Source organism: Stegodyphus dumicola, chromosome 8 (genome assembly GCF_044657685.1).
Source record: "Stegodyphus dumicola isolate Sdum_Otavi_A_Nest chromosome 8, ASM4465768v1".
Classification (NCBI taxonomy): domain Eukaryota; kingdom Metazoa; phylum Arthropoda; class Arachnida; order Araneae; family Eresidae; genus Stegodyphus; species Stegodyphus dumicola.
In genome coordinates, this window is record NC_140775.1 from 143,330,220 (window position 1) to 143,357,543 (window position 27,324).

General features: G+C 31.4%; 1 protein-coding gene across 6 annotated transcripts in view; it reads left to right on the plus strand.

Annotated features, from left to right (window-relative positions):
- Ndae1 (Na[+]-driven anion exchanger 1) overlaps positions 1-27,324 on the plus strand; it is a 294,988-nt gene that overhangs the window by 221,064 nt on the left and 46,600 nt on the right. For all 6 annotated transcript variants that reach the window (XM_085822524.1, XM_085822520.1, XM_085822519.1 and 3 more), the window contains 6 exons: positions 3,482-3,628; positions 5,004-5,101; positions 8,744-8,918; positions 11,432-11,565; positions 22,516-22,693; positions 27,009-27,293. In XM_085822524.1, coding sequence (XP_085678650.1) covers positions 3,482-3,628; positions 5,004-5,101; positions 8,744-8,918; positions 11,432-11,565; positions 22,516-22,693; positions 27,009-27,293 — 1,017 coding nt within the window. The remainder of the gene's footprint in view (positions 1-3,481; positions 3,629-5,003; positions 5,102-8,743; positions 8,919-11,431; positions 11,566-22,515; positions 22,694-27,008; positions 27,294-27,324) is intronic.

The window sequence follows — 27,324 nt, forward strand, 5'->3', positions numbered from 1 at the left end:
GAAGGAAGGCTTTCAGTAATAGCTGATGAATTTAGAATGAAATGAGCCTTGATATGTGTAAACATTTTCACACATCATCATTTATGATTTGCTATGCATGCCACAATTCTGCAAAGCTTACATCTTCTAGATGAAGTGGAAAGCAAACTCTGTGCATGGATAGCAGTAAGGCAAAGCAGGAAAAAAAGAGCTGTGCAATAGTAGCAGTAGTATTTATAAACTTGGGTTCTTTGTTTAAATTTTAGATCAACGATTGGATATGAGCTTAGGCAATACAAGAGGATTACATAACAAGTATGAAACATAGTCTAGAGAACAGGGTTTCTTAAACATTTTTCCAGTCGTGACCCCTTTTTATCATTGAGATATTTTTGCAACCCCCAGGACCCCATAATATTTTAAAAAATTTTGTGGGACCTCATAAGTATTGCTCAAATCCGACATATGCATGAGTGAAACTGTCAATTTTTTCTACTTGTACTGTAATATACTATTGCAGTTTTAAGTCATTAATTTTAATCTCTAATTTTAAGACATGGAACAATGTGAAAATTTTAAATAAGTAACAGACGAAATGACGGCATCACGTGCAAAGCAAGGAAAATGAAGCTTTTTATTATAAAAAGGAATGCGTTGAAACGTTTTCATTTTTTTCTTTGTCTGTAATGTCTTATCTTTATCTATTTTCAGATACATTGTGTAAAAATATTTGGTAATTGTAAAATTATTATAAAAAGTTAAAGAAATATCAAAACTGCTGAAATTTTTGGCGACCCCCCCCCTGCTGCGGGTCGCGACCCACAGTTTAAGAAACCCTGGCCTAGAATGTTATTAAAGCAACTAAATTAAAATAAGAAGTAAAAAGGAATATTGTCATATTAAAGTTAATAATTTTAAGTTATGTATTTTATCTTGCTTACACTAAAGTACATATGTATAAATAAAAACAATTTTTAAATTAAATAAAAATTTTTGAAATTCCAGGAATAATTATTTAATTTGTGCAGTTGCAACTATTGCATTTTTTAACCTTGGGTGTACTTGAATTATATTACCTTGGGTTTACTTCTCAAACTGAAACATTTTCATCAAAGCACCACTGATTTTACACATACTGAATAATTAATATCACTGATGTCAATCTGGCAAATCATTATTATTTCTTCCTTTCATCCCTGCATGACTATCAACAGAGGGCAGCTTGAAAAATGAGTCATACAACAACTAAATGCATTTTTTAAATATCAGTAATTAAATATAAAAAAAATGGTTATTTTTTAAGTCCGTTTTGACAATGCTATCAAGGAAAAATGTCGAACTAAGTTCCAGCACAAAAAAGGTAATGTTTCATCAAGAAAATGCAAGACCACGTGTGTCTGCATTCACCGGCTGGATACTGTACTGACTAGAATGGGATCTTTTCCTACACTTACCATATAATTTTGACATTCCTTCATCGGACTTCTACCCTTTTCACACCTGCAGCTACATCTTATTGGTGCTATCTTCCATCCTGCACAGAAAATCCAAAATGCAGTTAATCTTTTGGACTCACGGCCACCAAGTTCACCAAGTTTCTGGGATGAAGGCTTTGTAAAACTACCAAAATGTTGGCAGAAAATGATAAGATTTGGGTTATGATTACTACCTACACTAAAGTACTGCTTTTGCCCCCCCCGAACTGTATTAAGAATGTTTTTAATGAGAAACTTAAATTACAACCAAATAGACATTTCCAGATCAGACTGTACTATTTTCAGTAACTCGGAGTGGGTGGTTATCGGATTATCAATATTTTCACCTTCTTTGATAGAATTTTGCTTCATGATGTTTAGCTACAATTTTTACCAGTCTTTTTTTTAACCTTAATTGAATACTCATTTTTAACTGACAGAAGCTATGAAAATTGCATCTTCTGCATTGAATTAAACTTGGAAATCCTTGACATTGCAATCAGTTTAATAAATTTTGGACAAGGCAATTTATATTTACATTTAAAAAGTAAATATGTCGAAATATTAAATTAATATTGTTACATTATTTTTGCCTTCACATTCATATGGGGTTCGTGTGAATTTGGAGTGAATAACGATGACACTTGATGAAGTATTGAAATGCACTTTAGTTGCCAGTATTTGTCAGAACAGCTCCAAAACACATTTTACAGTCGTCGATGAACTACTATAAACACGCTGACACGATCAGCGACACAGCCTTCAGATTGTCAGGCTATCACAGTGGAAACAGCTTCACTGTAAAGCACCAGAGCACAGCTCTCAAGTCTGCTCGGTCGTTCTCGGAACTCCACGTACTCTCAAGACTCTCCACACTACAACTTGCGATGCACTCAACGATACACAGAGCACGTCTCCCGACTCTTCGGTTCAGTCATTCCCGGAGCTCAACACGCTCTCTTGACGATACACTAACCATGATACGCTAAGAGACTCCTTCGGTGAACTTGAAACCCACTCGTTGCCCGGCTGTCAACTCGATCGACTTTGTAGGGATTGATTCGCTAGACGAGACACCAACTCGATACTGACTAACTCACACTCTATGCGAGGCACACTCTGACTGCAGACCAGTGGGGTTTATATAGTTTTCATCTTGTGTTCGAGAACATTCTGGTCTAAACCGGTGAGAATTCACCATCTGTCCATAGCACATCACCAATTTTGTCGCCAAATGTGTGATTTCATCCAAATGTGACAACCTTGCCATTTTATGGCAACCCTAAAACTGCTTTGCGGGGAAGCTATCTTACCGTGCCTGTACATTTTGTAACAGTATTAGGTAGCTTCTGATGAATTGTATCTGTTGTTTGAAGTCGTTTCCATTTTATTCTTCTGTCAGCCTTTCTGTTAGATTTTGAAAAAAAAAAGATATGTGTAAATAAAAAATGTATAATGGTTGCTTGTCTGTAAGTACACATGATAAGGATACATACGAGATTTTTTGTGCAGCACTACTATTTAAAAAAAGCAAATTTCAAGTGAAAATGACATTTATTTCTAAATAAAAATTATTTTAAATATTTTGACTTCATAAGTTAAAAAAATGCATAATGGTTTAATTGTATAAAATTGAAACTAATTGAAAATTGCAGTAAAATATGTGGAAATTTCTACACTGAGCTCAAAAAATGAGAGGAAGATTAAATGTTTAGATTTTTTAGGAAGGCAGAGCAAGGCAATTTGGAATTTAAAATTAGACAAAATTCAACTTTAGAAATATAAATGGGAGAGTTATTACTTATGAGTGTACAGAATATTTTTATGAAACTAACATCAATCAAAGTTTGGTTTTATCCATTTTAATTCATTTTTATTTATCCAGTTTCAAAACGTTTTTGTTTAATAATTTCTTAATGGCCTCAATAGCATGCATTTTTATTGCTTTTTTTTTTTTTTTTTTTTTTTTTTTTAAGATTTTTATTTTGTAACTCTGTTAAATCAAAAATAAATGTTTCTTTGTTAAGGTTTTTCATGATGTAGCATATAAAGCCAAAAGCAGACAAGACTTATTAGCTGGCGTTGATGAATTTTTAGATGCTGTCACTGTTTTGCCACCTGGAGCATGGGATCCAAGTATTCGAATAGAACCTCCACAACAATTACCATCACAGGTAGTTCATTTCCAATGTCTTAATTCTTACAGCATCATTTGAAAGAAATGGGAGCTGCTTTTTGTGTTATGTTTTCTAGGACAGAATAAATCCTTTGAAATCTTTATCCATACATAAAGATGTGTATTTTCATTTATGATTGTGGTTATTTTGTTACACAAGTTGCCTCCTTCTTCCCCCCCCCTAATAGTTAAGGGATAATCTTTCTATTACAAATATAATACTATATAAAAAAATTATGTTCTTTATTCTGAGGAAATGGGAATTTTTATGTATTTATTGTATAGAACTCTGAATACTGATATGAATTGAAACAAAATGCTGAATAAATTACCAAGTATTAAACTATCATTTCTAAAAATGAACCAGATTAGTTGAAAAACATCATTGGGATATCGTGAAGGGAATTTCCAGTACTTATTAAATAACTGGAATACTTCATTTTCATCCTTTCTAAATTATTAATGAAGTAAAACATATTTAGTAATAATTAGTTTGTTGCTTAATGTTTATTCAGCAATAATTATCTAGTTGCTTAATGTTTATTCACTAAAAGAAAATTTAATGTTATATTTATTAAAAAAACATAAGACCACAATAAAAATCTTTCTTATATCAAAATAAAATAACAGTAATATCTTTCTTGCACTTAAATAGTATCTTTTCAAATTTTGTAAGAAAATTCTATGCATGTGTGACATATTTGATGGCACTTTTTTGGGGGTGGTAAAGGTTGAACAAAATTGTCCTAAAATGGTGACTTTATAATGACATTCTGTATTGTTTTACAAAAATTCTGCAGTACAACAATAAGATGAATTATAGTCTTTTCATAAACATATTTTTCTCCCAGATAAAAAAAGCATAAGACATAAAAATCTTTCTTATATCAAAATAAGATAACAGTAACATCTTTCTTGCACTTAAATAGTACCTTTTCAAATTTTGTAAGAAAATTCTGTGCATGTGTGGCATATTTGATAACACTTTTCTTAGGGTGGTAAAGATTAAGTAAAATTATCCTCAAATGTTGACTTTATAATGACTTTCTGTATTGTTTGAAAAAAATTCTGCAGCATTATAAAATGTATTGTAGTCTTTTCATAAACATATTTTTCTCCCAGATATCATTAAAACATTTATGCTTGAGGTAGGAGTCATTTTATAACATCAGAATTATCTTTCAAAAACTTAATGGAAAAAAAAAAACAGTGATTACCAGTATTAATTTTAAAAAGAAATTGCAATTGGTGTCTTTTCCAAGATTGTAATCCAATTATTTATTTGACAATTTTTATTACACTTGATAAAAGTTTAGACAATCTTAATATAATTTTGTGTTCATATTAATACAAATACTACTTTTCATTTATAGGAATCTAGAAAGAAAACTGAAGTTCAAGAAGTAAAAGTTGATGAAGAAGAAGAAGAAGAAAAAGAAAGGCAGGAAAGTGGGCTGAAAAGATCAGGGAGGTAATGTTTTAAACCAAAAAGAATTTTAATCTTCAATATCAAATGATTTAAATTGGTTTCTTTTCTTAAAAGCAAATGGTAATATAGTCAAAAGTCTTTAATCTGTACTCATTGGGACTTCAGCGATTCCGGATTATCCGTTTTTTTGGATTATAGGTCATCAATTTAAATCTGGTAAGATGGTTTGCAGAAATTATAAAATTAAAAATATGAAACCGTAATTTATGAAATAAAGAGCAATAATCATCTAAAGTGTATCAAAATTTACAAAAAAAAAAGCTTAATATTTATTTGTTTATTAAACATTTCTTTCAACGCGCGCATGCATAAAGCATACATTACACATAGTCGAAATTAGAAAATTGCAACCAGAAAACTATTTAATGTGCATTCGTGGTATTTATAATGACAAATTATAATTAGAATAATTAAATCATATCAAAGACTACATTTAGTATACTTATATACTACATTTAGTAAGGAATTATAAGCCGAATAAAATAAAAACATCTGCTCTGAAGATAAGGATAGTGCTGACAGATCAACTTCCAGTTCATTGTGTGCCGCGATGTCTCCCGTCCCGCCTGCTATAAAGTGATTTAACTAAAAACTTAATTTTCTTCTAGCTTGTATGTGCTTGGCTTAAGAAATTTGTGTTAGAAATACAGTTAAATAATGGTAACACACAAACATTTTTTAAAAAATGCCTCTTTGAGCATAATATAAAATCTGAAAGCTTTCCGATTTTTGTTTCTTTTATTAAACATTTCTTTCAATGTAAATTGTTTAAGCTGTTTCTTTCTTTCTTTCTTTTTTTTTTTTTTTTTTAATTTTATAGATTGACATAATTTCTTGTTTAGCTGCAAAGTTCTATTGTTCAAGTCCTGTAATTATTGTGTCCCAAATTCTGACTAAAGTATGAATTAAAATCTTTTCCATTCTGAGAAGCCTCCTTCTCTCTTTCTTCACTATTGATAGCAGTGTTTTCTAGATCTAAACCATACTACAGATTTTGTTATCCATTGATTGATAAAAAGGACACTGTCATTGCATAGGGAAACTTCTGTTATGTAACTTTTCTGCAGATTCCATTAATTGGAAAAATTTCGTAAAGTTTCTTTTATAGTATTAAAAATCTACTTCAAAATAATGTTTGTTGTTTTGCCACTTTCTTAAGCTCGAATCGTGCCAATGCCACTTTTGCGAAGGCTACATTAGAAAGCAAATACCAAATTCTGATACAGCTCCAGGCTGAAATAATAATAGCCTTCAAAAAATAAGCTGAATTAGAGAAGTAAGAAAGAATGCAATTTGCTGCATTTACTTAACTTAAATTCTTTGGAATTAAATTCTTTCTACCTTCTCTGCTACTATGCTAACAAAAGAAAAACAGTATGTATGAGCTATGTCCCACACCAAACAAATATGTCTCGGGGCTTCATTAATTGTTTACATCAGATATAAAAATGTTACACTTTACAGCCACTCAAGAATTGAAAGCATGGTCTTGGCCAATGTCAATCAATGTTTTATCACTGGCCACAATATGATTCCTTAGCCAGCAGTTGTCTGAAAATGACATACAGGAATTTCGATTAGTGGGGGAAGCTTTCTTTTATGGCATTTTTTTTTTTTTTTTCTATTTAATAAGGTTTTATTTACTTCATTCATGGTGTATTACTGGTTAGAATTTTGTCATAAATTTTTAGCCTACTTTCTAGTAAGTTCTCGCATCAAATATTTTGCATACACTGTTGATTGATGACAATGCATTGTGATGAGGTTTTTTTCAAAATTCAGTTAATTTTTTTAATATGATGTTTAAATGCTTTTTTTGCACATATATTCAACTAAACAAACAGATTAAACATATCAGAATTTTATTGTTTGCATCATCAAACAGAGAGAGAAAAAAATCTTTCATTGAAACTTTTATGAAGATTTTTAACTTAATATTTGGTGAATCTTCGAAAGTTGCTCGGTTTTCTTTTATATATATATATATATATATAGCATTTATGATTTTAAAATTTCAACATCTAAAAATGTATTGAATAAAACGTTTTCAAATTTTTGCAGTTTTATGAAACAAATTTTTCATCCTCTTTTAAAATACAAATGACCAAAAAAAAAAAAAAATGAATCAAGCGATTTTTCTAAAAAAAAAAAAAAAAAAATTGTTGCGGTCTGAAGCAGAAAGTAGAAGAAAGCATTTCTTGTGGAAAAATTGCTTTTAAGTTCTTAATGATGTATTAGCGATATTCATTTCTTCATTTCGGCTTAAGTAAAATGCTTGTTATAACATTTATTTCCAAAACTGAATATTGAAAGGGATTTCTTGATCATCTGAATGATATTCATTTATTTTTCTTTATTTCATAATTTTCTTACTTTACTGCTTGTGTTTTAAAAATGACTAAAAATTTCATCATTGATAATGTGTAATTGAAACTAGGAAATGGAGAATAAAAAAAATACGATTAAAAAAAGGTTTTATACAGTAACCTTTTATTTAAAATGGATATGATAATTAAAGCACTAAAAGGAGAAAAATAATTTATCATATAGTTTAATGGGAATAATAGTTTAAATAGATCTGTTTACATAATTCATCTATAATTTTATATCATGAATAATAAAAGTGGGGGGAGGTGCCTAAATAATGAAATCTATTAATTTAATTGCATTGTCAAACATATGAGACATTATCTTTTTTAATTTTCTATTCATTTAATTGTATTGTCAAATATATAAGTCATTATCTTTTTTAATTTGCCATGGACAACCGTATGCTTTTATTATTTGGGTTAGATATTGTACATGACTAATGAGAATAGTAGATTAAATAATTCTTAATCTACTATTCTCATTAGATTTTTTTCTTTTAATGCATTAATTATCATACTAATTTTAAATAAAAGCATATTGCATAAAAACCTATTTTTTAAATTATGTTTACTTAGTATTAAATTATCCATATTTTGTCAAATTTTAACGATTTTTTTATTAACAAACTCAACAGGTTCAAAGCTAGCAATGGCAACACTGTATGTGGGGGGGTGTACGTTTTTATCTCCAGCGCATGAGACTGTGTATTGGAACTTCTATAGATGTGCTCTTTTTAAATATTTTGTGATATTGCTGTTGAACTGTATTTTATGGTTTAAGTATAAAAAAATGATATTTAAGAAATATAACACACAAAACATTAAAAAAAGCCCCTTTAGGTGTAATGTAAAATCTGAAACCTTTCAGATTTTTCTAAACAATTTTTTATTTATTGTTTTTAATTTGGTGGTTAGGATATCTGGTCATTTCACATTTTGAATGTCTCGATTCCCAATCTTTTTACTCAACAGATTTTATTTCTGTGTCATGATTAAAATGTATTTTGAAAAATGTGTATGCTAAATTATGAAATAAAAAAATATTTATCAGACCTAGTTCTTAAAAAAATAATTGTACAGTGTTGAAATTGTATTTTAACTCAAAATCAGATCCCTTCTAATTTTTTTCACTTCTTTATTTAAGCAAGCACATTATAAGAGTATCAGTAATTTTTAACATGTAGTTATCTTAAATATATGTTAGTGAAAAATTAAATTTACTAATTTTTTATTGATTTTCTGCATCCTATTTCAGGTTATTTGGTGGCCTTATAAATGATGTAAAGCGAAAACTTCCATGGTATATAAGTGATTTTACAGATGCATTTGCTTTGCAATCTGTTGCCTCTATTTTTTTCCTATACTTTGCGTGTTTGACGCCAATAATTACATTTGGTGGCCTCTTAGGAGATGCAACTGAAGAACGAATAGTAAGTATCCAAATATTATTTTTTACAGATGTATTTTATATGCTTAACTAATCAAGTCGGTAATAACAAAAATTTCCCCTTTCCTTAATGTTTACCTTGAAATAAATGAATAATATTAAGTAAACCATAATTTTTTTAATTTGCATTGTAGCTTACTTTCTACTGTTCTGTTGCATATACTGTATTTATAGATGAGATTTAATTTTGAACTGACCAGTTGTAGAATGGCTAAAGCTTGTAAATCTTGTTATTTCCAAACCAAATACAATTGTTGACCATAGAGTAAGCTGGCTGGTTAAATGGCAAATCAGCATATGTAATGTGGTGTGTGTTTATCTGCTTATGTGATGGTGATTAAATAGAAACCAGTTTTCTTTGAAACTCATCCAGCAAAAGCACTTCACTTCAGAAGACAGCCCAGTAAAGGTTTACCGTACATAATGGAATGGTTACCACATGAAATGCTTAATAAGAAGTGTAAATTATGAGAAAAACTTTTGTAAGAGATTACACTTAAAAGTTTCTCCTCTATAATTTTTAGTTACAAATCTTAACAGAACTATAATTAAAGTTCTGGTAAGCTGTATATGTAATGTAGCTGTAAACTAATTTCCCTAGAAACTCCTTCATTAACTGTAATAGCAAAAAGAGCACACTAAAGAATAAGCGTTAAGTATACTACAACAACAAAAATCTATTTGTGTAAATTAACCTCTGAAACTATAGTTTCAAATTTATGGAACTTACTCTTCTTCTTGTTATCGTAGTATCTTTAACCTTCCTTGAAAAAAGCTTTCCTTGGGCATTCCATGCCTAAGTAGGGTTAATAGATATCCTTACAAATAGATGAACTTCACTGCTTTGCTGTTGTTAACTAATCATGTGTGGCAATGCCAGATTATTTGTAGAAAACATTTTATTCTTTCTTATTTCAAACAGGTTTTTTGTGATTATTTGCAATGTGCCATCATGTAAAGGAATATTTTTCTCTTGGAAGTATTATGTAGTTATTATTTTAAAGATATTTCGATACTTTCTAATTAACCATCCAAACCCCCACCAAAAAATTGTGAACTTGTTGACAACAGTACAGAGCATTTGCAAACTTGTTAGTAACTAATTTTTCCCCAAGCTAAATTTGTGAAAGGCAACAGCCATTTTCAGATTGGCAGTATGCTAAGAATTCCATACAAGAGCACTTGATGAGTAACATTTAAAAAGCAAGAAACATCTGTAATCATGCAATTAACTTTTTGGAGAAATTCTTTTTTTGCACTGTTTTTTTCCCTGTGCATACAGCAATTTGTTTTCACTTACATTGGATAATTCCACAAATTCAACATCCTTACAAATTCGGTATTGTGCATTGGCCTAAACAGACAAGTACTATGTTCATGCCTGCATTGCCACGTAAATACTTGTAGGTGACTTTGTAGGGTTTTTTTTTTTTTTTTTTTTTTTTTCCCATTTCTTTTAAAGTATTTTGGCTACATATTGTTTTGTCTCGTGCAGATAATCGGAAAGTACCAATCTTTCCCTAAAGCAAACTGTAATACAGTCAAAAGTCATTAATCCGGACTCGTCGGGACTTCGGCGATTCCGGATTATCGATTTTTCCAGATTATAGATCATCAGTTTAAATCTCGTAAGATGGCATGCACAAATTCTAAAATTAAAAATATGAAACCGTATTTTAGGAAATAAAGAACAATTATGATCTAAAGGGTATCAAAATTTACAAAAAAAGAAGCTTAATATTTATTTGTTTACTTTATTAAACATTTCTTTCAATGTAAGTTGTTTCGTTTTATGTGATAATACTTTCTCTTTAATTCTATAAACAGACATAATTTCTTGTTCAGTTAAAAAGCTCCGCTGTTCAAGTCCCGTAATTGCTGTGCCGAGAATACCGACTAACTTGTCAATCGAAATTTTTTCGTTTTCACTAACCTCTCAGTCACCTTCTTCATGTCTTTATCCATTTTTTGTAGCAATTCCACTTTTTGTTTGATGGACATTGAAACGTACTTTCGTTTTGTAGATACTTTGGGAGCTCCAGCATCGGAAATTCTATTTGACATAATCGAAGGTTCAAGTTTACTTTTATAAAATTGCTCTTACTGTCTGCAAAAAATAATAAGCTGCATCCAATTCGAAGATTAAGGAATAATGCAAGCATCAACATTAACTGAAATAGATAATTGTATAATTTTAGCTTATACCGTCCATTATACGTTAAACGCGCATGCAAAAACGTATTCTGCACACGCATATGCGCGTGCGCGTAAAGTTCTTACGTGCACGCGTAAACGCCTATGCGCATGTGTCAACGCGGCGCATACGCAGAAAGTTTTTAGCTTTGAGGTCCGGATTATGGGTGTCCGAATTAACGACTTTTGACTGTATATCAAAATGGAGTTTTCTGTTTTTATTTGCTGAATAAGATATGATTTCTTTCAATATTTATTCATAATACAAAAGTCATGCTTAATAAGTCTTTTTCTGCGTTGAAGGCTGCCATTGAAAGTCTCCTATCTGGTGCAATCTGTGGTATTTTATACGGTTTATTTAGTGGTCAACCTTTGACAATCCTGGGGAGCACAGGTCCTGTTCTGGTCTTTGAAACAATATTATTTGATTTCTGCAGGTAATTTAATTATCATTCATCTGTTTCATCAGTCATTATATATTTTATGTTGTGTATATATATATTAAAAGCATAACTAGTAAGAAGTGTAACTGATTTAGACAAAAAGAAATGGTTTGATAATCGTCCACTGAATACCATTTACTTTCATTCTTCTAAGAAAAATGAGTTGATATTAAAAAAGATATTCTGTTTATGTAACTAATATAGATATAATAACTTTGTTTCTGATCTGTTTCTTTCATTTCACACAGTGTGATTTTCATTATTTATTACAAACAAAAGCAAAACATGTTTCATATGAAATGCAATTATCTTATGTGGCACAGTGCCAGCTAAAATTTTATACATCCTCCAATTACAGTGTTCACTTATTTTCTAACTATCCCCAGTTATGGGAAAAGATAACAGCAGTTTATTCATAGTAATTTAAAGTCAAACGTTCTCTACTCCATAATTATCATAAATTCAAAATCTTGCAATAAAATAGTATATCTTGTACTCTTACAAAATTTTGTAGCATACAACATAATATAACTTGAATGAATTGCCTTTAAAGTACATTTTTCATCTTACTAGCTGCTACTGTATATTTTATCATCCAGCTGCTACAACTTAAATGTAAAAAAAAACTTATCAAAACAATAATTAACCCTCTGAGTGCCATGGCTTTCTGAATCTGCTAATGAAGACCTATATATACAAGGGGTGATCAAATGAAAAGGTACGAAATGGCGTAAAAACGTAACAGTTAAGTATTTGCATATGCCGCTATGGGAGAACATAGTGAGACATCTCGGGATGATATTGGAGAGCATGCGCGAGCACCCGCATGCGCAGGAAAGAGCAGAGGCTCTTATCAAAAGTGGCATCCAAATGATGCAGATGTGGCAGTCCGTATGAGGACAGGATGCGTTCGCATTGCAAAACTCGACAACTGAGGAGCAGCGAGGTGTTATCCGATTTCTGACAGCGGAAGGTGAGAAACCAGCAGCTATTCATCACTGGATGGTGACAGTTTACGAGAAGAAATGTGTCTCTGACAAGTTTGTCAGGAAATGGAGTGCCTGTTTTTGTGCAAGCCAGCAGTGTGGGTGATGATCCAAGACCAGGCCAGGCAAACTCTGTCATCACGAGCGATCTCATCGATAAGGTAGACGACCTAGTGAGAAGTGATTGGCGTGTCACATTGCGAATGTTGGCGGTGAAGGTGGATGTCAGCTATGGAAATGTGTGGACAATTGTTCAAGACAGGTTGCAATATTGGAAGGTGTGTGCCACTTGGGTTTCGAAGCAGCACTTCAACATCTGTTTCAGTATCAAGAAGACCCCGCTTTCATGGAGCGGATCATCACAGGTGATGAGACCTGGTGCCATCACTACGAGCCAGAGACAAAGCGGGACAGCATGCAGTGGAAGCATGCGTCGTCACCTCCCCCTAAAAAAGTTCAAAGCCGTGTCATCAGCAGGCAAGGTGTTGCTCACCGTCTTTTTTGACGTTCAAGGTCCACTACGTGTGGAATTCTTCGAGCACAGAAAAACCATTAACTCCAATGTGTACTGTGAGACACTTTGACGCCTACGCAGGTCCATCAAGAAGAAAAGACCAAAGCTGCTCACGGAGGGTGTGGTTCTGCTACATGATACCACGCGTCCACACGTCTCCAGAGTCACACACATTGAACTGGCCAAGTTCAAGTGGGAGACATTGGACCATCTGCCCTACAGTCCGGACATGTCGCCCTGCGATTTCCATGTGTTTGGTCCACTAAAGAAACACCTGAAAGGGAAGCGCTTCAACTCGGACAACGTACTCAAGGATGCTGTGAAGGACTGGGTCTCGTCACGGCCACAGCAATTTTGGGAACAAGGAATCCTGTGGCATGTTCATCAGTGGGATCGTTGTGCTCAGGCCTATGGTGTATATTTTGAATAAAGTCTACATTTGTACCCACCGTGTCGTTTCGTACCTTTTCATTTGATCACCCCTTGTAAATAACATCATTTAATTGTTAAATTTATATAATTTACTTATATTAGTCTCTGTTTTATAAGATCATATTTACATCAGTAAAAGTAAGAAAGCAATATATTTTAAACTATAAGCTAATATGTAGCAGGAGACAAAAAAAATCTCATGACTGGATAAAGGCAGTCCCACCACTTAAGGAGTTAATTAATTAACATGTTCAACAATTTCAGTTATCAAAAGAAACTACTAAATAGCTGCTTAAAATTCTGAAAACAGTCATTTGTCAACTGTTGCAAGATCAAAATAGTATAACATTTGAATAGGCCTTTTAATTATATATGAAGATGTTTTGACTGTTATACTTCATACTTTGTGATCAATGACCTTTGTGCAGTTCCAGCTTCCTCAGATGTCGAGGTATTTGGTATCACCTATCAAAACTACATCATTTATGTTAAATTCAGTGGTTACATTAACAGGTTTAACAGAATTTTCCCCTTTTAACTAGAGATGATATTCTCTTTTCCATAGTCTCCGAGAATAATTTGTATGAATATCTTTTAATTAAAAATCATATTAAAAAGTGTTTTTATTTTTAGATTTTTGGTTTACTAAACTGTAATATCCCCTCTTTCATAAAAAAGTGAAAATTTTTATTTGGGGATAATAATAATAATAATGTCAGGCACCATCAGCGGACGATCAAATATGAAATGTGCATCAGTGTATAAGTGGTTAAGATTGCTGTATACTGGTAGTTTGAACCCAGGCAAATGGACTGGCAGCATTATTATTTTTCATGATTTTACCACGGGTAACTTGATTATGCACTAGTTTCTCTTGAAAAGTCCTCCATGAAGGCAGCTGTTCCCTTAAGCAGACAGCCTCATGTACATTACCATATTGAAATAACCTTTCATGTTAATTGTAAAATTTTCATAATTTTCTTTCACACTTTTATTAAAATGCAATGTGATTAATACAATATATTACATTTATTTTCTTTAATATTTCATCCGTGTTATTAACTAAAAGATAAATTAAAACCACTGAACTGCTAATTTTCAGTTCAGTTTTTCATGGTAGGGTAAATTGATTACATGGATGTTTTTAAGCTAAATTTTCCGTAGTAACTTCTTCACAAAAGTATGAACTCTTGTGAGATTGGCCTACCTGATCGTCTTTTTAAATCAAATATTTTTTGTATCTGTTGCTCTTAATTCTTTGTTTTCCTAATGTACATTACCTCACTTTTTCTTACCATTCTATTATCATTCTTAAAACTGAATTTCATTCATTTTCTGTACCATTAATTGCCATATTTATATTCAATTAAAATTTGGTATTTGTGATTTGTGCAAGTTTATGAAATCTCAAACTTCGTTTCACATGAGATACTTTAAAAAACTAAAGCGAGACCTGTATATTTTTGTTTTTGTTTGTTTGTAGTAGTAGTAGTAGTTTTTTTACAGAGCTGTGTCAACAAAAGGCAAATTGCCTTTAGTTTCGTTTCGCAACTGGCAAAACTTCTACAGTAATGTTACATTATTTACTTTATTTTAATACCTTTAATAAACAATGTTATTTTCAGTTTTAAACTACCTGTTTTGTAATGTGACTGGGTTTCTGATTTCCAGTTTGTTAATTTTTGTCTTAGTTCATATGAAATTTGAATGAAGGATGGCATATGTAGTTCTTGGCATATATACTTACTACAGTACAAAGTCCGAAATCCGGACTCATCGGGACTTCGGCAATTTCGGATTTGGGATTTTTACAGATATTAGATCATCACTTTAATAACATGGCATGTAGAAATTATAAAATTAAAAATATGAAACCATGATTTATGAAATAATGAAGTACTTATGATCTAAAGAGTATCAAAATTTACAAAAAAAAACTTAATATTTATTTGTTTACCTTATTAAACATTTCTTTCAATGCAAGTTGTTTAAGTTGCTTCGTTTTTTGTGATAATACTTTCTCTTTAATTCTGCAGACAGACATAATCTCTTGTTTAGTTACATTACTGAAGTCCTGTAACTGCTGTTTCAAGAATTCCGACTAATTTGTCAATCAAAATTTTCTCGTTTTCAGTAGCTTCTCTGTCACTTCTTCACTATCGGTAGCGGTATTTTCTGAGTGATGCCTAAACAATTTTTTATGCTAGTAATTGAATAATAAAGGAGTATGGTAACCTTTTATGTTGACATTATGCTTGGCAATGATTACAGATTTAAGTTAAATGCGATAAAAAATTTTGACGAGGAAAAATTTACCAAAAATTTCTTTCCATATGCTAACAATAGATTTTGTTGACAATACTCATAGACCCAAAGATTACATTTAGGGCTATTTGAATTAAGGATAGCTGATTTGTTATTCATTTAAACCCAGAACCAGCACCAGGGCTCGTATGGCCACACAAAGTTACAGAATTTAGGACCCACAGAGACTGCATCAGGCGGTAAGATATCTAGCGCTGGCCCTCAATAAGGTTTAAGTATATGTGGGAATTTATTTATTCAGAACTCTGATAAGCATGTGCAAGAAATGAACATAAGTATAATAAATAACTAAACTAATACAATTCAAGCTTAATTGTCTCGGTGCATGATAGAAACAAGATAAAATTTAACAGAACAACTTGTCGTTAGTCACCAAGCTCATGATGCATAGCCAAATATGAGCCACTATTTTTTTAAGTTTTTTTGGATATTGCAAAACAAAGGAGAAATTTTCCAATTAATGGATTTTGTAAAGAAATGTGGAGAAGCGGTAATAAATGAAGATGATATAAAAGAAGTTTTCCATTGTGATGACAATGCTTCTCAATCATCAATCAGATGTTTTATTATGTGCGATGGGGGGAATTAAAACTGCATGCGTAAAGCCTACAAGAACAAACGTTGTTGGTGTTTTTTGAGATCTGAGATTTTAGATCGTTCCGGATAATGGACGTCTGGATTTCTGACTTTGTACTGCATTATTTATTTATTCATGGGCTGTAACTTTAATAGCGGCAGTACTGTTATGCATTAGCACCACGAAACACAACCATTGCTTCACACTTGTACTACATGTTAATTCTATACCTAACCTACCTCGCAATGAATAACTCTCTCTTCTAGTGCTATGTACGTGGACCATGACAAGAAGAAATTGTGTTGTTTGAGTTGTCAGTGTAAAGTTGTGTAACAACGGTGTTGTCAGAACAGGAGTAACAGTTGTTACGAATGCAGAAATAGACAAGATGTTCCTGAAAATCATTTGGAGCAAAAGCACCAAAGAAAGGCACACTTATGTATTGTTAATAGTTCGGTGAGATAGGCCAGATAGTATATGCCAAAACTGAGATACCAGTCAACCAGTGGCATCATTATGGAGTCGCAATGAAAATTCAAATTTCATCAGAACCTCAGCAATAGGAAAGTTGTAGTGATTTTCATGCACAGTTGTGTTGATATTAGTTTTAACCCTTTTAGTGCCAAGTCAAAGCATTGCTGAGAATATAGAGCCATTTTGACAAATTTCCTAAAGTTTGGGAAAAAGCTCATAAAAACCAAACTAAGAATGATATTTACAAAATTCAAAAAGCAGCATATTATGAAATAAAGAAAGAATGAAGTAATTTCAATATTTATTCAAAATCATATGAATAACTTCAATATAAAAACATTTCAGTTCTTTTGCGATAAAATTAAACCATTTATAACATTTTATAAATTTATTTTAAAATAAAGTTCTCTTGAAGTGCAAATAATAAGGTACCATCGGATATACAGTGACATAGCATTGTTGGCACTTTTTGCAAGTGTCATTGCTCAGCACTATAAGGATTAATGCCTACCTTACCTGAAAAGCAGACCTTTTTATTACTCTTCCTTTATGGAACTTTATATATGAGCATATTGCAGAAGGAAGCAACAACACTTCTGTAATATCTTCCATCATTTTGTTGTTTGGTGCTTGAAACACAGTCTGTGGTTGATTTGTTCATATAGTGAGAATTGATTCACCATCTGTGTTGTGTTTTATATGTGTTGGGTACATGCTCAGTGATGATTACAAGATGTACACAAACATCGTTTATTCTACATTTCTCATCTACTATACTATATTACAGTTATAGTTAAAGATAATAATAGATACAGTTACAGTTACATATATAACATCTCCCTTTTTTATAAAAAATAATAATAGTAGTAAAATTAAACATATTCTTTTAAATAATAAGGTTTCTTAACAATCCTACCAGATCGAGTGACGTAGTTATGTCCATTTGAAAAATTTGATGATACTATACCTCTTTCACTATTTGGTGACACAACACTTCTGTTAGATTTTGAAGGACTTACAGGCACATCTAAATTTGTAGTGCTCCTACTATTTTCATGTATCTCGGGTTCATCTATAACTTCATTCTCATAGTTGTTTTGTATTGCAAACTCTTCCTGATTAGTTCCTTTAAGAAGGTCTCTTCTGTTCCTTTCTACAATTCTTCCATCTGTTCTTATAATCCTATATGAACGTGGTCTTTCTGCTTCTTCTATAATTTTCCCTCTTTCATTTAGTTTTTTCCCTTTCTCTTTTATGTAAACATGATCTCCTGTTTTCAGTGGTTTTAATGGTCTTGCATTCCTATCATAATGACTTTTTTGTAAGGTTTGTCTCTTCAGTAAATGTTGTTTATGGTCTTCATATCGTTTAGCTTGGACAAAATTCTCTTTTATAGGCATCAATCCATTTACTTTTCTTCCAAACATCAATTCAGAAGGTGACTTAATTTCATCTGAAATAGGAGAGTTACGATATTCCAGTAAAACTAAATATGGATCTTTGTTGTCAACTACAGCTTTTTCTAACATTCGCTTGACAGTTTGAATATGTCTTTCAACCATTCCATTAGACTGTGGGTATTTTGGACTTGAAGTTCTGGTTTCAAAATTCCATCTTCTTGCAAAATCTTTATATTTCCTGCAATTATATTGTGGACCATTATCCGAATATACTATTTTCGGAATACCATGTCTTGCAAAAATTGATTTCAATTGCTTTATCACTGCTACACTTGACAAATCTTCCAAATGTCCAATTTCAACATATTTGCTAAAATAATCTATAACTATTAAATAATCCCTTCCTTGTAAGTAAAAGAGGTCTGTTCCCAATACTTCTCATGGACCATTAGGTATTTCTTTAGATATCATTGGTTCTTTAGTATTAGCTTTTTGTAAACTTAAACATGTTTGACAATTCAGTACCAAATCTTTAATTTCTTTGGACATTCCTGGCCAATATAATATTTCTCTTGCTTTGATCTTGCATTTTACTACTTCTAAATGACCATAATGAATTCTGCTTAACATATCTTTTCGTAAACTTCTTGGTACAACAACACAGGAATTTTTAAATATTAATCCATTTGCTTCTGATAGTTCTTCTCTGAAGTTAAAATATGGTTTTGCCAGTTCTGGAACCATACATTTTTCATCTGGCCATCCAGTTTTAATTAATTTTCTTAAAACTTGTAGTTCTTCATCTTTTTCTGTTTCCAGTTGAAAAACTTCCATTTTACCATTAGACATTGGTATACATTCTACAACTAATCCAACATGAGCTTTTATTTCTCCTTCAAAGAAATCAGATCCTTTATCAGTGAATGATCTTGATAATGCATCCGCTATAAAAAGTTCTTTTCCTGGTTTATATTTTATCTCAAACTGATATGGCTGTAATCTTATACGCATTCTTTGTAGTCTTACAGGGCATTTATTTAATGGCTTTTTAAAAATTGATTCCAGCGGTTTATGATCACTTTCCACAGTAATATATTTTCCAAATATATACTGGTGAAATTTCTCACACGCAAATACAATAGCTAAAGTTTCCTTTTCAATTTGAGCATAATTCTTCTGTGTATCTGTTAATGCCTTAGATGCATATGCCACTGGTAAATTATTCTGCAGTAAGACTGCTCCTAGTCCTTCTTGAGATGCATCTACAGATAAAACTACTGGCATGTTTATATCATAATACTGTAAAACTGGTTTATTTACCAAGACATCTTTTAGTCTTCTAAATACTTTTCCATGTGTTGCATTCCAGTTCCAGATAACTTGTTTTTCAACAAATCTCTTAAACATGATGTCAATTCTGATACATTAGGTATAAATCTAGAAACATATGTAATCATTCCTAGGAAAGTTTCTAATTCTTTTACATTTTTTGGTGGTTATATATCTAGAATAGCCTTAATTTTGTCTTCATCTGGTTTTAAACCATCTTTAGAAAATATATGTCCCATATATTTCACTTCATTCAGCCCAAATTTACATTTATTTAAATTAAATTTAACATTCTTTTCTCTGGCTCTGTCCAACAACTTCTTTAATCTTGAATCGTGTTCTTTTTTATCTTTACCCCAAACTAATAAGTCATCTATATATATTTGAACTCCTTCTAAATCACTAAAAATTTCAGAAAAACTTCTGTGGAAAACTTCTGGTGATGAACTCAGTCCATATGGCAGCCTCAAAAAACAATATCTACCAAACAGAGTGTTAAATGTAGTAAATTCACAACTTGAATCTGACAGTTTAATTTGCCAAAATGCTTTGTTTGCATCTAAAATACTAAAGACCTTTGCATTTGTCATTTGAGATGAAATTTTTTCAAAGGTTGGTATGTGATAATGTTCTCTCAGTATATTTTGATTAAGGTGCTGAGGATCTAAACACACTCTTAAATTTCCATCCTTTTTCCTTAGTACCACTAATGAATTCACGAATTCTGTTGGTTGGTTAACTTTCTTTATAATACCATCTTTTTCCATTCTTACTAATTCCTTTGTTAATGGATTTAATAAGCTAAGTGGAATTTTCCTACAGGGTTCTATTTTACCAACAGCTCCTGGTTTTAATTTAATATGATATGTATATCCAGTTAAATTCCCAGTTCCTTTAAAGAAATCTTGATATCCTTTTAAAAGTTCTGGTAACTTTTCATTAGAATCAGGATTTACTGTACAAATCCTTTGTATTAGGTTTAATTTTTGCAAGGTAGGTAAACCTAAAATAGCTGGAACAGTTTTATCACATGCTACGACTTGAAATTCTATTTCATCCTTGTCCCCTTTCGATGTTTCACATAATAATTTACATTTTCCAACTACATCAATTGTAGTACCATTGTACCATTGTAATTATTTAAAGTAACTTTTGATTTAGTCAAACATTTCTCTCTTAAATGTAATTGTTTAAATTTAGGCAATGGTAGCACATTACACTGAGCTTCAGTATCCAACTTAACAAATATTTAGATATGTTTACTTTTAGTTTTTGAAACCATTCGGTTTTATTTTTAGAAAATGGATTCATATCTTCTATTTACCCTAAAATATATTCATTACCATTATTATGTAACTCATGCTCTAAATTATTCTGTACAACATTAACATTTTTATAAGTGCACGTTTTAGAAAAGTGATTTTTCTTTTTACAGTACAAGCAAATCTTATTATAAGCAGGACAGTTGTATAACTTATGAAAAGTTCCACATTTTCTACATGGTTTTGGATTATTGTACTTATTTCCTTGATAGTTTGAAGAAGATTTAGTACTTTGTTGCTTGATTTAGTACTTTGTTACATGAAAGTCTTTCTTACAAGGCTGACTTTTTTCTCTTGAAGGTCGAAATTTATTACGTTTGATAGCTTCTATTTTATTTTCTTCAGTTAAAGTTTTCAGCTGAAGTTCTGCTAATTCAAAAGCTTTACACATTTTAATACATTTCTCCAATGTTAACTGATCTTCCCTTAATAATCTATCTTTGAGATTTTTATTTAGAATTCCACTTATTATTCTATCCCTTATTAAACTATCTTTTAATTCTGAAAATCCACAGTTGCTACTTAATTTCTTTAAATCGGTTAAGAAATCACCAAACGATTCACCTACATGTTGTGTTCGACAGAAAAATATATGTCTATCAACACTTTCGTTTGCTTTCGGTATGCAAAAATTTTCGAAAGCTTCAATTACTTTGTCAACATCCTTCTTATCTTCTTCACTTAAATTAAAAGTATTAAATTTTTCAAGTGCTTCTTCACCAATTATATGCAATAAAATAGCTACTTTAATTTCAGGTGATTTAGTAATATCACCAGACGCTAACATATAAATTTGGAATTTTTGTTTCCATTTCTTCCAATTTTCGCTTAAATTTCCTTCGAAACTTAGATTACTTGGTGGCTTTAATCCATCCATATTTAATTTAGGACTTTAAATAGTTTATATGTACGTATTTTTAGCCACTTCCAATAAAAATAAACAATTCACTTACCAGCGATATAAGTTTCGATTTCACAGTAAACATCTTCCCATGATGTTTTTGTTTAGAACATCTTTACAGAGGCTGCATGGTTCTTCAAAAAAGATTTTCTTTTTTAATCAACCACTGGCTGTGCCATGTGTTGTATTTTATATGTGTTGGGTACGTGCTCAGTGATGATTACAAGATGTACACAAACATCGTTTATTCTACATTTCTCATCTACTATACTATATTACAGTTATAGGTAAAGATAATAATAGATACAGTTACAGTTACATATGTAACGCCATCCACCAAACTTTTTAGACTTAATCCTTTGTCACTATAATTTGACTTCTAAGATGAAGCAACCACTTTTTAGCATTTATTTCTGAACTATTCTGGAGGTTCTTCAGATCATAGGTCATGCTCTTAATCAACAAAACAAGAATTGCTGTAGGTATGCTAGAACTTCCTCATTGCTGGCAACAAGTTGTACACAGTGCTAGTTACATTTCTAAAGAAAAGGGTAATGTTTAATAGACTTTTGTGTCAAGTTGTAAATTAATAGTTGCCATTAGTAAAGTTCCAACTCTCACATTCTGTAAATTTTAAACGTTTTAATAGTAATTGTTCTAAAATATGCATTTATATTCTTCCAGGGATAATGATCTTGAATATCTGCCATTACGCTTATGGATAGGTATATGGACTTCTATTATATTAATAACATTAGTGGCGCTTGATGCTAGTGCTTTAGTTTGCTACATTACTCGGTTCACAGAAGAAAATTTTGCTACCCTTATTTCCCTTATATTTATTTACAAATCTGTTGAAAAGGTGAATATATTTTTTGTTATTCTGTTCATTGAGATTTTAATGTTTTAGTTATAAAAGTAATACAGCAGACCCCTGATTTATAAATTATTCAGTATTATGGCTTTCTATGCTATAAGGGCTTAATATGTTAAAAAGAGTTACCTTCAATGAAAGCTTTTAGCTTCTGAGAAGCTGAGAAATCTTATTTAAGACTGAGAGTGCAGTCTTATTATCAATTAATTCAGTGCCATAATATTGAAAAGAATTTGTATATTATATTCTGTCTACATTCTGTATCTGTCACTTGAAAACATTTTTCCCCAATAACAATTATCATTAGCATAAATTAGAATTATTAAATTTTTAATACATTAAATTAAAATTAACATTGCATTATTTTTTTTATGCGTAGTATAGTTATATACAATTACTGGAATTAATTTTTTTCAGGCTATAAATTATTTACTGTTGTACCTAGAAACCTCAATTATTGCTTTCAAAGCACCGGGAAGTCTCCTTCTCCCTAATCAAGAAATAGTAATCAGTTAGGCTTTAATGCAAGAGCTCTCCAAGAAAAAGCATCCTAAATAATATTTTTTTTAATTGAAGATAATTAATATTTGAAGTAAGTAAACTTGATTTTTTATGGAGGAGGAAACAGTTTGAAACTCTATTCAAACCTTTTATAGTTTGTTCTATTGTACACGTTTTACGGCTCAGAAAACTGAATCTGCCAAATTGGATTATGATGTAAATATATTAGTTTGCTTTGACTTGATACTTGGTCAGGTTTTGAATTCCAGCTGGAAAAATAGTCTTTTGCTTTAGACTGAAACCTTACCTAGTCAGTGTCACAATGTGAACCATATGATTTTTTCTTCAGTTAAAAAAAACTTACTTGGAGCTGTGAATATGGTGTATGCAAAAGAAGTTGAAATCTGTATTGTTGGACAGCAGCCTGATTTCAGCCTTCTATGTGGCTATGCAAAAGAACACCATGGGGTGCAGAAGCTGCACTGCACTATTTTCTGCACCCTCTGAAGTACCTAATAGAGTGTCGTTAAATCAGTAATTCCTGTTGTTGTGTTGCACTTCCCTTCCCCCTCCCAAAAAAAAAAAAGGTCTGTTAGTCAAATCAAAATCTTCCCACCAGATTTCTGTGCTCTAAACTTGCTGGTTGAAAGAGATCCACTGTGCCTTCACACTGTGTTCTTTTGTTTTGTTTTTAGTTCACTGCAATAAATGTGCATCTCATGGTTGTAACTATCTGTGATTAAAAATTATCTTTATTGACATTTATTGTGGAGTATGTAATTTTTAAGAAAATCAATCCAATATTTTATGTATCTACCAGAGCACAACGATGCCCATTTTAATTGTTTCGTGTAGATTTTCCATTGTGTATTTCTTGAATTTTGTTCATATATTTTTTGGTCATACCCACACTGAAGTCTGGTCTAGAGTCACTCTAAGTGTTGCTCTCTCCTGCCTAAATATGGCAGTTTAATGTAGCACAGGAAATTACAATACCATAATAGATTTTGTTATAAATATTTGTGTATGCAATTCTTTCATTAAAAGCTGGATTAGGACAAGATAGGATATTCACAGACATTACTGATTTACAATATTTTGTATCCTCACAGAAATTAATTGATAATTACAGTGTGTATTATATTTTACACTTCTGACTGATGATATAATTATTTTAGTATGTTTCATCATCTGACAGTATTATATCCCAATTAAGTTTAGACTGTTGTGAGCCACCCAACCAAAATAGTGGTTAGTGACACTTACTGCCGTACTAAAGGGCTCAGCTTCAAATATCGGAGAAAGCGTTTATGTTTGTAAATGTGTAGTGTCATTATAAATATGTAACTAGCCGAAGGTCCTTTGGAAAGGTTGGTGGTAGGAGACTCTCAGACCCGTTCCTCCCCTCTACCTTGTGCTGTCCATTAAAATTGGGACAGAACTGAGCAAAGTCATACCCTCACCTGTATGATGCTCAAGGCTCTTGCCAATGACAGGAACAATCATGCGTTCCTTGCCACGATGAATTTTTGTGGGCTTGTTCTGATTTTGTCAGACACGTGCGATAAGTCACAATGTGGCAACAACAGAATGTAATAAAAGCATTGCATTTCTTTTGTATTCTAAGTTGTAACTTATTGTATTTTGAGATACAGATGAGATTCCAAAAGTGGAAATTTTATCTATGATACTATATGTGAGAGTTAAAAATTTTATTCCTTTTGAGACTGGGGTGTCTGCTGTATTTTGTTTGTTTTTTAATTTATCTGAAATGTTATCTGCTTACAATGGAATATCTTAATGTGTTTATATTGAAAAAGAAACATATATTGAAATCTACCGATCTGTTGGGAAAGGTATAATTGCCACATTTGACAAAGGTATTCTAATGATCTACATAAATTCTTGCAAAAACTTAACTAGTTATGAAATAAAATTTGTAGATTGATAGCTACAAACAACTTGGCACTCTAATCCATGCCTATTTCAAAATGTTTACATTTTAGTTTTATGGTAAAAAGAGAAGCTGCAAGCAGCAGTCTATCTAGGCTAAAGTGCAGAAAGCAAGTGACTTATGTTCAGCAAAAAATTTTAATACAGAATGAGTTAGTTTTGATTTTCTGTGCATTTGATTGAATTATTAATAAAGTTGTAAAGTTATTATTGGCTGTTTTATCTCTATCTACATTACCAGTATAATGTAAGAGTTATATGCCATGAATTAATCTCAAAAAGACTTAGTGCAGGGGAAAAGTATTATTTTTTTTAGAATAGAGAGGGGGGGCATTGAAATTAAAATTAAGTATTAAACGCTGTTGCTAATTTAAATCATAATTTAAAACATATTTTTTATTTTTCTGACATATATATATTTATATATGTGCAGACACATATATACAGGTGTGACACAAAAAAAAAAAAAAAAAAAAAATATTGAGACTGTGTAGCTTGAAAACTAAGAGAGCAAACGAGACTAAGTGGAGTTGGCAACAACTGTTTTGGTTATGTCATGCCATACACCTCCTATATCCATGTGGCCAGTTTCGACTTAACTGACTACACCAGTGGGGAATACTACGTCATTAAGTAAACACGTGCAACTTCTTTCTGCTGTAAAAATGTCTAATGCAAAAATTGAATGGCAAATCAACATAAAGTTTCTTGTGAAACTTAAGAAATCAGCCATGGAGGAAACATTTCAAATGTTAACTGAGGCTTATGGATATGAAACTTTGTCTCATCCATGTGTGCTTAAGTGGTATAAGTGGTTTTTAGGAGGAAGAAACAGTGTGGAAGATGATGAATGGAGTTCCCAGCATGTTCATCATGATTGAATGGGTTCCCAGTGGTCAGACTGCTACATTAAAGTACTAAAAAGACTTTGTGAAAAAATCGGGGATAAAAAAGCCCAACAGTTGTGGGGATGACTGTTGCATCAGGACAATGCACCCACTCACACAGCCCTATCTGTCAAGCAGTTTTTAACCAGCAAAATTATTACTGTGATGGGGCATCTTCCTTATTCACCTGATTGGCTCACTGCAATTTTTTTTTTTTTTTTATAAATTTCCTAAAGTTAAATCTTACTTAAAGGGAACCCATTTTACCTCAGCTGAAGAGATTCAGGCAAAAATGGAGAATCTCCTGAAGGATCTTCCAAAAACCTTGTTCCAGAACTCTTACCAGTAATGGCAGCACTGAATGCAGAAGTGCGTGAATGCTGAAGGGAACTACATTGAAGGTGATAATGTCACGGAGAACTGATTCTGGAAGTACAATGATTTATTGGACCAGTCTTGTGTGTGTGTGTGTGTGTTTTGTGGGAGGGTGGGTGGGTGTCACACTTTGTATTTGTATTATAAATTTTTTTAAAGTACTTAAAAAAGTTTTAAAATAGATCTCAATTTTTAGTGAAAAAAAAAATTACAAGTATAATTTTCTTAAATATTTTAAGTAGACTAAATGGTGAATTTAATGGATTATTTTTAAGTCATAAACTTGCAAATTGTTATAATTTTAAAATGCATCAATTTTCATTATGCCTGTATATCATTTATTAAGTTTATATGGAGTTATCTTACAGTTGTATTATTTTGTTTATGTATAAATGAAATAGCATTCTTTGAAATGCAGACAATTTTAATTATGCAAGTTAAAATTTTGATCAGAATATCATTTGTTTGATTTCCAAAGTGTTAAAAATTAGACCTGAGCGATTTTTTTTTCCAAAATTTAAACTTCTGTATTAGAGCATTCAATTAAAAAAGTTTTATTGTAAATGAACTTAAAAATTATATTTCAGGTACTGGATATTGGACATTATTATCCATTAAGCAGCTCTAATATTGAATTCCCAGGTCCTTGTCTTTGTACCCCTACAAATTCAAGTTCAGAATTTTCTGAGGATATTCAGTGGAGCTTGTTAAACAGCACTACATGTCACATGTATAATGGCACTATGGCTGGAGCTGGTTGTATTTCTTCATATCCTGATGTCTACTTATTTTCTGTCATCTTATATGCAAGCACATTTTCTATTGCTGTCTTTTTGAAAGAGTTCAAGTTCACCCCATTTTTCCCATCAAAAGTTAGTTTGTATGGTAAACTGTACTGTATTT